Source organism: Engraulis encrasicolus, chromosome 22, assembly GCF_034702125.1.
Source record: "Engraulis encrasicolus isolate BLACKSEA-1 chromosome 22, IST_EnEncr_1.0, whole genome shotgun sequence".
Lineage (NCBI taxonomy): Eukaryota > Metazoa > Chordata > Actinopteri > Clupeiformes > Engraulidae > Engraulis > Engraulis encrasicolus.
In genome coordinates, this window is record NC_085878.1 from 13971618 (window position 1) to 13987093 (window position 15476).

At 47.1% G+C, this 15476-nt stretch overlaps 1 protein-coding gene across 4 annotated transcripts in view; it reads left to right on the plus strand.

Annotated features, from left to right (window-relative positions):
* The window catches only part of ints10 (integrator complex subunit 10), a 27607-nt gene extending 12585 nt beyond the window's left edge, over positions 1-15022 (plus strand). For 3 of the 4 annotated variants that reach the window (XM_063188428.1, XM_063188430.1, XM_063188427.1), the window contains 9 exons: positions 8046-8185; positions 9105-9258; positions 10730-10812; positions 11181-11330; positions 11772-11880; positions 12040-12119; positions 12280-12442; positions 12965-13058; positions 14866-15022. In XM_063188428.1, coding sequence (XP_063044498.1) covers positions 8046-8185; positions 9105-9258; positions 10730-10812; positions 11181-11330; positions 11772-11880; positions 12040-12119; positions 12280-12442; positions 12965-13058; positions 14866-15022 — 1130 coding nt within the window. Of the gene's footprint in view, positions 1-8045; positions 8186-9104; positions 9259-10729; positions 10813-11180; positions 11331-11771; positions 11881-12039; positions 12120-12279; positions 12443-12964; positions 13059-14192; positions 14293-14865 lie in introns of those variants that run through there. The other variant, XM_063188429.1, reaches the window with a different exon arrangement.
* Positions 15023-15476: the final 454 nt, after the last annotated feature.

The window sequence follows — 15476 nt, forward strand, 5'->3', positions numbered from 1 at the left end:
TATCCGCACTGAATTCCATACAGGAGGGGTGTATAGAGAGAGCAGTGATCTCGCTCACCCTTTTAGCTGAGACAAGGGCCAGCAAGAGGGCAGTTTTGTACGAGAGGACCTTAATGCTTGCAGTCTGTAGGGGCTCGAACGGGGCTTGGGAGAGCGCGTTCAGCACCAAGGAGAGGTCCCAAGAGGGAACGGTCGAGCGCACAGCAGGTCGAAGGCGTCGAGCGCCCTTCAGAAATCTGTTAGCCAGGGGGTGCGCTCCCGGAGATACACCATCGTAGCCTACATGGCATGCTGAAATCGCTGACAGGTAGACCTTAAGTGTAGAATAGGCCAGTCCCTTCTCGAATAATTCCTGAAGGAACGTAAGTACATGGGTGATAGAACACTGAAAGGGGATAACGCCCTTCTGAACACACCATCTCTCAAACGCCCTCCACTTCATATCGTACACAGATCTCGTAGATGGAGCTCTGGCACTCTGAATAGTTGCAATAACATTCGGTGGCAGACCTATTGATCTTAATGTGTCCCTTTCACGTGGAAGGCGTGTAGGTTCCACGCTGACGGGTTCGGGTGAACTAACTCCCCCCCCATCTGTGACAGAAGGTCTTTGCTGTTGGGGAGTCGCCAAGGCTGCCCGGCCAGTAAGAGAAAGATCTCCGCTAGCCAGGGCTTGTTTGTCCACCAGGGAGCAACCAGCACCAGCGAGAGGCTCTCCTCTCTCACCCTCGCTAGTACATGTGGGATTAGATAGACTGGGGGGAACGCATACAAGAGAGTGTTCGGCCACGGGTGTGATAGCGCATCCGTTCCCAGTGGGGCATCCCTGTCTCGAATGGAGAAGAACAGTCTGCAATGTGTGTTCTCTCGTGATGCGAATAAATCCACCTCCGCCCGCCCGAAGCGTTTCCACACGAGCTCGATTACGCGCGGGTGTAATCTCCATTCCTGATTGGAGAGGCATGCCCTCGATAGTCTGTCTGCACGCACATTCAGCACGCCCGGAACATGAGTGGCTCTGAGCGACTGTAAGTGAGCGTGTGCCCAAAGTATAATATCGCGAGCTATGCGGTGAAGCCGAAGCGACCGCAGGCCCCCTTGGTGATTTATGTATGCCACTACTGCTGTGTTGTCCGTACGGACTAAAACGTGGTGATGGCGCAGCAAAGGCAGGAAATGCTTTAGCGTTAGGAACACTGTTGTCAGCTCCAGGACGTTGATGTGAAGCTGACATTGGTTTTCTGTCCAAACACCACCCACAGCCAGATCCCCCAGAGTGGCGCCCCAGCCACTCAGCGACGCATCCGTTGTCACCACACGTCGTGTCACGATGAGTCCCAGTGGGGCTCCCTGTGACAGTAGTGCGGAGTCTCGCCACGCCAGTAGCGCGCGGATGCATGGGAGGGAAACCGTTACCTGCCGGTTGAGGTGTGCTCTGCGCTCGGGGTGCAAACGGAGCGCGAACACCCATCTCTGCATGTCCCTCATATACAGTTGCCCCAGCGGTACTACTGCTATCATAGATGCCATTAGACCCAGAAGGCGAAGGCAAGTACGAAATTTGACCTTTTTCCCCAGTTGGAAATTGGAGAGACACTTGTGAAATGATTCCACTCGTTGTGGCGTGAGTTTGGCACGGAACGTGGTGGAGTCCAGTGTGAGGCCCAGGAAGTGCACAGTTTGAGCTGGGGTTAGCACACTTTTCTGATAGTTTATTCGGAAACCTAGGGATTCCAGATGGCTGCGGAACAGGTGTGTGTGTTCCGTGGCTATCTGCGCTGACGGGGCGCATAGAAGATAATCGTCTATGTACCCGAAAATACGCATTCCTCTTTCTCTCAGTGGGGATATGGCAGCATCCATAATTTTTGTAAAAAGACGGGGTGCAGTAGCCAGCCCGAATGGCAACACTTGGAATTCTAGTGCCCTGCCCTCGAAATAAAATCTCAGGAACTGTCTGTGGTGTTTGTGTATGCTGACGTGAAAATACGCCTGTTTCAGGTCCAATTTTGTGAACCAGTCCCCGGGTTTTATGGACGTAATGAGTTGCTTGTGCGTCAACATTTTGAAGGAATATGTTCGTATGTGACGGTTCAGCGCTCTCAGATCTAAGATGGGGCGAGAACCCCCGTCCTTTTTCGGTACAACGAAATACCTGCTGTAGAACCCCGACCGTGCTACGTGTGGGGGAATTATCTTTACAGCGTTCTGCTGGAGTAGAGCTTCTATCTCCTCTCTTAGTATTCGAACCGAATTTGTATTCACCACAGATGGAGTTAGCCCCTGAAAGCTCGGGGGCTTTCGCGCAAATTGTATTTTGTACCCATGCTCGATCATAGACAGAACCCAAGGACACGTTACGTGTATGTGCCAAGTCGCTATACGGTGTGTGAGCGGCTCTGGACTGTACAGGGGTATGACTGTGTTTGGTCGTGCGCCCGCGGTCTGTAGTGGGGAGTTTAGCCACTGAGTCGGGGGGCATAGTGGGTATGAGCGTGCGCGAGGGGGATGCTCGGCGCACGCGTTTGCTTTTAATAGAATTTTTTCTCGGGGCTGAGGGCTTATGAAACCGTGTTTGTTCGTGAACGACCCCAAAGCAGAGCGTGGGTGTGTGTGAGAGACTTTTATCAGACCCAGAGGTAGAACCGTGGGTATGGGAGTGTGAGTGAGGGCACTGGGGCTTAACAGCTTTATTTGTGTCAACAAGGGGAACATGCTTGTGCGACATTAGCCATAGTCTCATTGCAGGGCCAGCCCCGGGCTGGCCCGGACAAAAGGGGGCTGACGGTGATCTCATCAAAAGGGGGCTAGGTGCTAAAGATGGCCGCCGGGCCAGGTTGTGGGGCTTAGGGCCGCTTTTCCTGGCCCGTCGAATTCGATGGGCCATCAAGCACCGCCGAGGCTCGGAGGCGGGGTCAACCTCGGGCAGAGGTCAGGGAGGGGTCGGGGAGGGGTTAGTGTCCGAGACCAAATAAAGGGCAGATGTTGAGACTGAAGCATACAGTATTTCATTTTTTTATACACTACAAGAACGAAGAAAGAAGAAGATGGCTGCTGAGCGCGTGATCTGGTCTGTGGAGGACGTGAACATAGGCAACATCAAACACACATAAGGTCAGAAAAACACCTGTCGCTAACGAAGAGGACGTTCATTTTGTGTTGCCCATCAATCTGCTGTTTCCATAGCAGCTAAGCTTTAGGCTACTGCTGTTCAGCGAACCACTGTTCCAATGCACGTCTTACGACAGCTCCAGCGTCGGCATTTTCCCCTTCCTCTGCCACGCGGAGAGGTTGAGCAAGTTGTGACGGAACGTCCCACTCTGCAAGGAATGCGTCCAGGTTTTGCTCGCAAAGATTGTGCAGTGTACAGCAAGCCAGCACCATGTCCTCAACAACTGTGACACTGCGTTCATTTTTTTTGCCCAGACACCTCCATCTTCCTTTTAACCGCCCAAAGGCATGCTCAACAACACAGCGGGCACGGCTTGTCCTCTTGTTGTACAGCTCTTGACTTTGTGTCAGTCGACCAGTGTCCGGGAAAGGTTTCATCAACCAGCTCTGCAGAGGATACGCAGAGTCGCCAAGGATGAAGTAGCCCACATCGGTACCACAGATGTTTCTGACTCTGCCTGACAAAGCATCCGAACCAAAGGCCCACCACCAGATGTTTGACTTCTTCAGCACCGTGGCATCGTGTTCTCGACCAGGTATGCCAACGTTCAAATCCCAGAACATCCCTTTCCCGTCAACAACCGCTTGCAGAATGATGGAATGCCATCCCTTTCTGTTGCAGTAGTCTGACTGGTATTGCGGTGGTTTGGTGATGGGGATGTGCGACCCATCTATGGCGCCCACACACTATTGTGTGTTTACGGACCACCCCAGAGTTGAACGTGGGGGTATCTTGGTTTTGTGACGGGCAGGGCGCGTAATGGCCGGCCCGACACCGTGAAGGCTGGTAGGGCAGCCTAGTAGCTAGGCTGACTTCTTTTTCTTGGGCATCGGGCGGCCACGTCCTCGTCCGGCGCCCGCGTCCAGTTGGATGGTAGGGCGGCGTGCCCATGCACTGTGAACCACGGTCGGCTGTGGAGGTGGCTGAGCAGGGCGGGTCACCGGTATGGTCCGTCTAGCCGTGTGCCACTGGCGGGAGGGTCCGGCAGTAGTAGTAGGCTGGGTAGGAGGTGGGTTTTGTACGCCCGGGTTTCGGGGGGGTACTGGGTGGGCCAGTTTGCGGGGAAGACAGTAGCCAAAGGCTTCGTTCTCCTTTTTCTTTGACTCGCACCGCGACTGCATTGCCTGCACAGCGGAACCGGCCTATGGCCTGGTTAGAACAACGTGTGGTCCTCATAACGAAGTCCATTGCCGTTCGAATCTCGGTCCATAGTTCCTTCACCGGCTTGTCCTCGTTGATAGCGGCACCCACTTCTGCCTGTAGCTCGGCCACGTATGCTAATAGCAGCGACACCGTGTTCTGAGCGCGCGCAGCCTGTCCCAGGACTTTAAATGTTTTCTCCAATTGCTGGGAGGAAAACTTTGGCTGCTTGTGAGGCAGTTGTGCAGAGGCTGACAAACCCGTGTTGGAGTTGGGGGCTAGGTAAGAGGCTACGGACTGTTCCACTTTGGGGCAGTCAGATAACCCCCTCTCTGTTGCTCCCTCCATTTCAGAAAAAGAACCGAAACCACCGATAACCACTCGATTGGAGTAAGGTTTGTTCCAAGTTCTAGTCACGTCATCCAGGCAGTCCTTAAACGGTGGGACTGAAGCCTTGGGTGCCGGTGCGAGCGGGGGCAGGAAATTACCGTCGAGCCTGTTGCTAGCCCGGACCGGTGGCGGTTGTGGCCACACGAGTCCGAGGCGCTGGGCGGCGCGTTGGCAGGTTTCCAGGAATAGTTTTCCCGCTGACGTTTGATGTTCGACAGTTGGCTCCTCGCAGACCGAAGTGGCGACGGAGGCAGGGGGGGTGACTTGGGTGAAGGGGAGAAGCGATTCGCCGTCCCCGCACTCCATATTAGTCTCTCCTTCTGTGAAGGAGCACTCCTCCACATCGGCAACCGACTCGGGGGCGGGGGGCAGTAGGCTCCCGTGACCCGTTGTCTCGTCGCCAGACCAGTTAAGCAGTTGTGCCTCGTCGTCCTCGCTCATCACCAGCTCGGAGAGTAGGGGGTCCGAGAGTGGTTGGGGCTCCAGTGGTAGCCCGAAGCATTCGAAGCGCTGCTGTAGTGTTCTCAGCGAGAACCGAGAACAGTCCTTGCATCCCCGTGGGTTCTCCAGGGCCTCGCGGGCATGCTGGAGACCCAGGCAGTTAACACAGGCCAGGTGGTGGTCCTTGGAGTTGATGAACTGACCGCACGCGTTCGGGCATGGGCGCCGTTTTGGGCGCGATGCGGAGTGCATGGCGAGTCCGTCCAAAAAGAAATAAAATAAAAATATATATCTCCAATATCGTTATCGTAGGGGTAGCGAGCTTGTGCGGCTGTCCGAACGAAAAACGGTATGAAGAAAAGGTGAAGCAGGCAGGTGGCGAGTCTTGGCAGCCAGATGCTAGCAGGTGTCTTAGCAGGGAGGTTCGCAAGCTAATGCGGCGAATACTCACCTCACGAAAAAATATTCTTTTTCTTTCTTTCTCTTTTCCTCTCAATACCTCGACGCTAAGTGGCAAGAAAATGTCTTCTTGCCAGCGAGCTAGCTGTTGAGTCGGGGTATAGTCAAGAAAGTTGCGGCGTGGTACTCTTCCGAAGGCTTGTAGGCGAGTCTTGAAGAGCTAAAATGTGAAGATGAGCGAGCTGTCACAGTTTATATAGGAGGCGGGCGCCTATGAGTGACAGCTCAACTCAGCCAATAGGCGTGTTTAAAAAGGCTTCAAGAGCGGTCGCGCGAGGGCGCTAAACCCCATAGAGTCACAGTCTGTGTCGAACGATTCGACCGAAAGAGAACTCAAGGTTTTGCTTGTCTGCCCCGTTGTATGCAAGCTGTATGCAAGGGTGTAATTACAGAACAGATTTGCACATTATCTCTACGTCAATAACAATATCTCATTTAGTTCAATGCAACATTTCGGGGGGAAAACTAGATGCTGCTATGGAGTTACAGTGCCCTCCATAATTATTGGCACCCCTGGTTGAGATGTGTTTTTTAGCTTCCAATTATTATTATTTTTTTCTAAATAATATGGGACCTTAATGGAAAAAAAGAGAAAAATCCAACCTTCAATACAAGTGCATTTATTCAGTAGGGAAAAAATCCCACATAAAGAAATAATTATTTGACATCAAATAATGTGTTTCACAATTATTAGCACCCCTGGTGTTAATATTTTGTACAACCCCCTTTTGCCAACAAAACAGCACCTAATCTTCTCCTATAATGTTTCACAAGATGGGAAAAGACAGAAAGAGGGATCTTTAGCCATTCCTCTTTGCAGAATCTCTCTAAATCATCCAGAGACCTGGGTCCTCTCCTCTGTACTCTCCTCTTCAGTTCACCCCACAGGTTCTCAATGGGGTTGAGGTCTGGGGACTGAGATGGCCATGGGAGGAGCTTGATTTTGTGTCTGGTGAACCATTTCTGTGTAGATTTGGCCATATGTTTAGGGTCATTGTCTTGCTGAAAGACCCAGTGACGACCCATCTTCAGCTTTTGGGCAGAGGGCAACAGATTTTGATTTAAAATGTCCTGGTATTTCAAAGCATTCATGATGCCATGCACTCTAACAAGGTTCCCAGGGCCTTTGGAAGCGAAACAGCCCCACAGCATCACTGACCCACCCCCATACTTCACAGTGGGTATGAGGTGCTTTTCAGCATGCGCATCTTTCGTGGCACGCCAGACCCACTTAGAGTGTTTGTTGCCAAAAAGCTCAATCTTGGTCTCATCTGACCAAAGCACACGGTCCCAGTTGAGGCCCCAATACCGCTTGGCGAACTCCAGACATTTGCGTTTATGATTGTGAGTGAGGAAAGGTTTTCTCCGTGCATGCCTTCCAAACAGCTTGTTGGTGTGTAGACAGCGCCTGATGGTTGATTTGGAGACTTTGTGACCCCAGGATGCTACCATTTGTTGTAATTCTGTAACAGTGAGCTTTGGAGATCTTTTGATTTCTCTTACCATCCTCCTCACTGTGCGTGGTGGCAAAAGAAACTTGGGTCCTCGTCTAGGCTTGTTTACCACTGTTCCAGTGTTTTGAACTTCATAATTATTCATCTCACAGTGGATATGGGCAGCTGCAGTTGAGTTGCAATCTTCTTGTAGCCTCTGCCTGACCTGTGAAGGTTGACGCACATCTGCCTCACTTGTATGCTGTGTTCCTTTGTCTTTCCCATGTTTAAGAGTGGATAAGAGAAATGTCCTCGGTGTCACGTCATATTTATACCCCAGGGAAACAGGAAGTGATGAATTACTAATTAAATGTTCCTACATACTCTGGTAAACTTTGTAAACTACTGTAGAAATGACAGAAATGCTTCAATTATATTTATTTCCTGGGAATTGTTAAGGGTGCCAATAATTGTGGAACAGGTGATTTAATGAAAAATAATTATTTTTCAGTCAGGGATTTTTTTATTTTCTTACAATTCATTTGAGTTGAAGGCTACATTTTCCTACAATTTTCAGTGTGACAGTATTCTTCTGCAATAAACACTGAATTTATTTTAAGGCTTTTAACACATCTCAACCAGGGGTGCCAATAATTATGGAGGGGACTGTATGTACAGTACACTGCTCTGTTTACATCCCAAACCTGCATAGGAGAGCTTTTAATGTATAGTGTAACTAGACTTGAACATTTAGAAATTTGGTGTATCACAGGAATATGAGTGGGCCTACTTCCAAAATGAGTCTAGTTGTGTACAGTTTATTTTGATTACTGTGACCTGGCAAAGTGAGGAATCACAGCCTACTTACAACCTTTTGCTGATTGTAAGAGAATAAATTGGATGCACCCAACGTTTGTGTTTTCTAGTACAAGACTATTTTAGTTTGAAGCTACCACATTTTGCACAGCTGCAGGTGATCATTAAGGATGTGTGTCTGTTTTATTTTTAAGGTCACAGTTCCCTAGGCGCAGGTCCATGGATCATGCTAGAGGACCTGTCATTGGTGTTCAGTGACATTGAATTGGAGAAAGCTTCAAGCAAGCATGCGCACAAGAAGCGCAAGCTAGCCGACGGCCGGGAGAAGACAATGGTGAGTGAGGTGGGATCCACGGCAGGTTCCATCCTCCACAGTGCCATGGCAGAGTGTGCTTTTGGTTTGCTTTGAGATTAATGAAGTCTAGTGAATGGATTTCCCAGATGTCAAACTAAATGAATCGAGGATTCAGAGCGCTGTTATGTAATTTAATAAGCAGTCTAATGGATGAACTAAATCAATTGTCTGGTGCGATTCAGAAATTGGAAGAATAGATCTGGGGCGATGTAATAACTTGTCAGAGACGGAGCTAAGAATTGCACAGATTTTAGCATGTGCTGACCGTGAATCAAACCCATTTCATTCACGTCTCCACTTAAACCTTAAAATACATTGTTATGAACAGTGACTCAGCCATTTGCTTGAATGTCTGGATGAGTGAGAGAGGAAATGGATGGATGTGCAGAGACAAACTAACATACTGATAGAAAAACACTAACATACTAATACGGACATGTACCAATACACACACATACACCGTGTGCAGTAAGAACACACACACACACACACACACACACACACACACACACACACACACACACACACACACACACACACACACACACACACACACACACACAGACAGAAGCGGCAAGTACAATCAGTGGTCATATAGTTTATGTTCAGTATTGTAGATGCAATATGTAAGGTGCCAAAGGTAAAGTGCAAGTGGAATGGTGAATGAAATGTTCATGGAATGCTAATCAGTGTCTTTGAAATGTTCATGTAGTTTTCTTCAGTGTGTTGATGAGTCAGATGGCTTGGGGAAAGAAGCTGTTTCCCAGTCTGCAAGTGCGGCACCGCATGCTACGGTAGCGCTTCCCTGATGGCAGTAGGGAGAACAGTTTGTGTGCTGGGTGGGTGTGTGACAAATGACAAATGAAGGGATTAAAAATTGGTTCTTGTATATCTGCAGAGTTCAGATGATGAAGACAGTGGGGGTAAGGGCAGAGGACGGCATATCCTGGTCAACAAGACAGAGATGCCAGCCTGGACTGAGACTCTGGACGGCTTCCGCACGGCCAGGGAAAGCTGGGATCTGTTGCATTCCAACGAAGCCCTGGAGTCCGGTACATATCCCTTCATATGCATTCATTTCACCACACTAAAACCATTAGGATATTAGACTTGTGGTTGTTTTTTGTGTGTTTTAATTGATTTTTTAAAAGATTTTTGAAGCGACAAACACACCAAAACAAAGACCGCATTCAGCTATTCTACTAGCCAAACAATTGATAGGCACAGGCACTAATCTGTCAGCGCTGCAAACGTGCTTGTAATGTATTGTTGGCAGAAAACTTTACACCAAACTAGGCAAACATTCCTAATGCCTTTATATTCAATAAAATACAAATTTTGCTTATCCCATGCGAGCACGCTGCACAGTAACACAGATGTAACTGTAACAGCAGTTGGAGAAACTGGAGAAAATTGGAGAAACCTCCAGAACTCTGTGTCTTGAGTAGCCTGTCACAGGTCCATCTTTACAAGTCCGATGTTGCATATTCACATCACTGATTGCAGTCTGAAGAGGTTGCATTTATTCACAGTTTTTCTTCAGATCATATTAAACAAAATTAACGGAAAGCACACACTCGTGAAGCTCTCCGAAGCTCTCTTTTATGTGCATAACCATGTGAATATATATTTTTAATCATATTATTATGAAATTAATGGAGAGTAAGGTTGTCTAAATGGTTGACTTTTAAAATATTAAGCTGTTTGTTTCTCCTTATGGAAGGGGAGCTAATAAGTCGGAAAAGGTCTCTGTTTTCTCTTTAGGGAATAGCCTGTAGTGTGGCACTTTAACCATTACCCGTTGGTCGACCAGCTTACATTTGTTGCAATTTTCAGCCCACGGACCCCCGAGCATCCCAGCTCGTACCCCTTGGGGTACACACACCACACTCTGCATAGTGTTCAACGGGTGCTAGGAAGCCCCTGAGGGTGGGGAGGGCATTGAGAAGGATACAGCTGAGATGGGGTGGGGCTTAGTTACCATTGGGGGAGGCTTATGATGGGGTCCGGGGCGTCCACTGGTTTAAAGCAATGTTCTATGGATGTGAAATGGGAACATTTTGACATTTCGATTCCAACTTGTCACCATTTCAAGTAAAGAAAGCATTGCTTTTAAACAAGCCAATTGTCCTCATCAGGCGCAACACCAGTGCCAACGTGGTTGCCTTTGAACGGGCTGTATCAGGGAAGTGAAATTATGTGAGAAACCTTTGTGACCTCACAAAGTGGGTGTGTGTGCATATGTGGTCCCTTAAGACATGAAATGAGGAAGTGCCACATTAATTTGACTGAAAGGGGAATTTGACCGAAAGAGGAAGCAGCTATATGCTTCTCCCCCTCTCCCTCTGAGTAATGCCTGCGCCTTTCTCTTTTGCGGCACTAAGTTACTTCTGCCTTCCCCTTTTAAATTTATGGCGTTTTCCTGTTTTGTTTAAACAGTTATTTTTCTTCTCTAAAATGATGATACTAGGTCAGGGTCACTGACGAATGCCTTTTGTATCTTTTGTGTTTGTATCTCTGTAGAGTTCAACAAGCTGTGTGCTGCCTGGAAGACAGACACCTGGCTGTGGCTGAGGATATTCCTCACAGATATGATTATATATCAGGTAGGCCTATCATAGCCAATCAGGGTGTGATGAACCACAGCACTTCATATGTGGCTGGCCAGGACCTGGCTATGGTCTTAAAGATCCTATCATACAAGTGTATGGTTTTAAGATGGCGTGATCTGATATCTTTGGCACAAGAGAAGAATAAGGTTTTGGGGGCATATTGGGTCTAGGGCTTCAAAACCAGTATAGTCTTAGTAAACATGTATTAAATACATGGAAATGTAATGGAATGTAAACATGAATAAAATCTATGTAGATGTCATCAAAGAATGGTCTATGTATGAGAAACAGACCTACTACACACATGATTCCAAAACTTTTCCATTTTCTCTCTCTCTCTTCTCTCTCTCTGACCCAACCAGGGGCAGTACAGGAAGGCCTTATCCAGCCTGCTGCAGATGGCCTCCTTCCAGTCCCCGGCCTGCCAGAGCCCCCCTGGAGGAGGCAGCCTGGAGAACCACAGGGCTCTCATACAGCAGGCATCCTGCCACTACGCCCTGGGAGAACACCGGGTGAGCTGCACACACACACTGCTGTGGAAAAAGACTGCGTGAGATGCACACGCACATCCAGGCACAACACTAGGACACACATGCTTTCAGGCCAAAACAGTGCTGGTGCCCTTTCCTGCATCGGTCGCGTTCGGAGCTACAGTGCTTTCCTACAAACCATTAGTTCATACCTGGCTTTTATCTGATTTTTTTCTGCATGTGACCATGTCTTACCCAGAAAAACCTGCTGATATTCACGTTGTCGTCAGGTTTCACAAAAACAGTATTTTTCTGTGCGCAACACAAACCAACTTTGCGGTTCCCGAACAATCCCGTGTTGGGGTGGGATAACTCTCATTCCCTTTGCTATACTACACACACTGTGAAGTGTACATCTGAAAGTGAGGACCATACATTAACCGAAACATCAATTGCAGTTCACATGACACTATTTTCCCACAGCTGTCATGTGAGAAACTGCTTGAGGTTGTTGGAGGGCTGGTTCCACAAAGTCAGGAGCCAGGAAAGAGTGGTGAGGACCCTGCCAAACCAAGGATGAAGCCTAGAAAAGGTAAGGAAGTGTGATTTCACACCACAAATGGGGAAGATGATGAAGCACTCTAGGTACCTTTTATGTTTCATGGTGTATATTATTGATTAGTTATTTCTTAATTTGCCTCCAGCAAGAATGGTATACAATGTGGGTTTTACATTTTTTTTCTTTTGCTAGGTAATGACCTGAGGCTTCTACCTTGTACAAGCAAGTCAATCCTACCATACTGTCTTCAACTGATGCTGGCTTGCTTCAAGGTATGAATCAGTAACCTTAATAAATCATCACTACTTGTAGGAGCAACTGGGTTTGTTTCCACAATTCATGCATATACACGCAAGTGTGTGGTTTTTTTTCATTCATGTGCATGTTTGTGTTTGTATTCCTATGTATGGTTGTCATCTTTTGTGTGTCCAGCTGCGAGCCTTCACAGACATGAGGGATGACCTGGCCCTGGGTCATGTGGTGGTGCTACTGCAACATGATTGGCCGCAGGGCGAGACGCTGTTCCTGAAGGCCGTGGATAAGATCTGCCAGCAGGGCAGCTTCCAGTACGAAAACTTCTTCAACTACGTCACCAGTATCCTTCACTGTTCAAATGCCATTATACGTCCAGGTTTATATTATCCATGCTGTAATCTGACGGATTGTGAGATGGATTGATTGCACTCTCCACTTCACTCCATCGCCTCTGTCTTCACACTGACAAGAGGGAGGTATCTAGACATCCTGCATAACACATTCATAGCAGCTGTTATAAAGTCTGCACTCGTGATTGTTTCATGATCCATTCATACCAAACCTTTCATGAACCTATCGGACAGAAGGACAGCATCTTGTCAAACTGAAAGCTAAACAAAGCAACGTTGCGGGTTTTGTTCCTCAATGATTACTGATTTTGACAAGTTGCTGTCCTTTTGTCTTCCACGTCTATGAAAGGTTTGGTATGAATGTGTTACGAAACAGACATGATTCCTTCTTTCAAAGTGTATATCAGCTGCTCTGAATGTGTTATGCTGCGACATGATGGTCTGTATGTACTGGTAATTACTCGCTTCCCATTGTTGTCATTATGTTCCCTTTAACTCGTACGCTTGCACAGATATCGACATGCTTGAAGAATTTGCTTACCTCCGCACCAGTGAGGGTGGGCGTGTCCAGTTAGAGCTGTTGCCCAATCAGGGCATGCTAATCAAGTAAGTCCCACCTCTTTTGCCAGTCCAATGTGTTCACTGGTTATACAGCAATGCAGTTGAAGGGACAAATGACCGACCGTCTAGGCCACTCTTTTTTTTTCTTGACTTTCTTCTGTCCCTTGCTTTTTCCTATCTTTTCTCTCTTTGTGTTTCAACATGCCTGCTCTACCTAACCAAGGTACTTTAGAGAGCACGCCTGGTGTGTTTTTTTAGAGTCTTGGCCTTCCCATACTCTTTTTGGTTCGCTTGCTAAGCTCTCTAGAACTTTTGAGGGTCCTGCTGGTCCAAGGGTGCATTCAAGACATCGACTTTTCCAAATTAGAGAGTTCCAAGGATGAATGAATGAATTAATGTATTTAGTCTATTTGGATGTAAAAAAACATTGTAGAGCTAACAGAAACATACATTAAAAGGAAATAAATAGATATGGATAAAACACCAAAACGTCCTAGGGCTTATTTCCATTGTGGTCCCTTATATGATCAAGTTATTAAATTTTTCTATTATTCTCAGGACCGGCATGCAAATTACCTACATTTTTCCCCATGCAGAGTAAAATAACTAATTCACAGTAACAATTAGGAGCATGGTATCATAGACATGAACCTTGACTTGATATAAGCAAGACAATATAAGCAATATAAGCAGGTTTTGTTTTTCACTTCTAATTTCCTTTGGACACCTCTGTTCCTATTTACACGTTAATCTGTGCCATTGTGACCAGATACCACATCGTTGACAAACTACTCTTGAGTCAAGTACAGTTTTCTTAACCTTGATTACAGACATCATGGAAGTCATTTCTGAATGGTTGCTACTTGTGTGCAGTAAACAATAGTGGCATCTGCAAATATAAGAAGCAATGTACATTCATGTGTAGCCGCATAGAGGATAGGGCTATGGGTGTGCGTTCTGTGTGGGCGACATTTCTTCAGACTACCACTGTCTAACACTGAAGCCTGCCTCAAATCTTGCATAAAGCGACCAGCATCTCTTTGAACTGAGAGTTGTGCCTGAAAATGGCAAGTGCATATAGAAAGGGAAAGAAAGAGACCCAGTGTTTTGCGCTTGCGAGTCGGGAATGCACCCTTGCCTGCCAGGGTGTCGTTGATGAACGGTGTTTGCTGTCTCTAGGAACCCCAGCCCCGCTCTGGGGGTGGAGTTTAACCCCCTGCTGCTTCCTGGGGCTCAGCCAACTGACAGGTACCCCATTCCCTGACCCCACCCACCCCCGCACCCTCCAACCCCACCTCCCCATCTCTTAGCCCCACCCCCAAATCCCACTCAGCCTGCTCATCCTTCTTGTGTGTACCCAGTCTTATAAATTTCAGTTCTTTGTTTTGTTTGTCCCTCTCTTTTTCGCTCGCTTTCTTATTTTTATTGTTGATCCGTTTCATTCCAGTCAACTTGCGTGTTGCATTCTCAACTGTATTTTCTGTTTGGTTGAGTATTTCTGCTGCTTTTGTTGTTCACAGCATAATGTTCTTTTCACTGTCTCGTTCACTGGTCTGTCAGTTTAAGTTCACTCTCCTGTTGAGGTTGGTTGTGTTCCATGCCGAATGTACGCTGTTTTCATTGTGTTAAGACATTGTGTGTCTGTCATTGTAGGTCAGCTGTTAATGTCAGCAAATCACACTTCTGTGTATGCTACATCATTTAGTATACAGAATCTAGTGATGTTGTTGATGTATGAATATGTTAGACATCAACAATACTGCCCTCTGTGTTGGTAGTTGTAATCGTCGTGATTTCATGTGTATTTGTTTGTGTTGTTTAATTTAAGGTAATACCTGTATCTGTATTACAGGCACCACACAGTGACGCGTGGCATTACTAAAGGGGTGAAGGAGGATTTCCGTCTGGCCATGGAGAGGCAGGTGTCTAGATGTGGAGAGAACCTGCTTACTGTGCTGCATCGCTTTTGCATCAATGAGAAGATCATCCTTGTACAGTCTTTGCCTTAAGGCTCTGTGGTCTCTGCAGCCTCTTGTGTAACAGCTGACTCTTTTGATCTGGACTCAGGATTTACCTGTTCACCTTCATCACAATATGGATTTTTTTTTTTTCAATGCTCGTAAGTCTCCTCATCACCTTGATAGTCATCACTAGCATCATTGAACTGTACAGATGTTCAGTCTGTGAAGGCAGATTCTGCTCCTCAGGACCAAGGGGGTAAATTCCTCCCTGTTTCACACCACCTTCACAAATTCATCTCTTTACCTGTCTGTGTTTTTAAGAAGTCAGTCAGTTCATTGTGCTTCAGGTTTGCCCACATAAATGAAGGTCATGATTGTGGTCAATACTTTATACAGTTCAGAACATTTTGTTCTGGGAAGCTTTGTAAATGATGACCAATGGCTTAAGGTGATAATGTTTTCTAGGTAGATGGATATCTCAAAAACTTGCTTTTCTTTCATT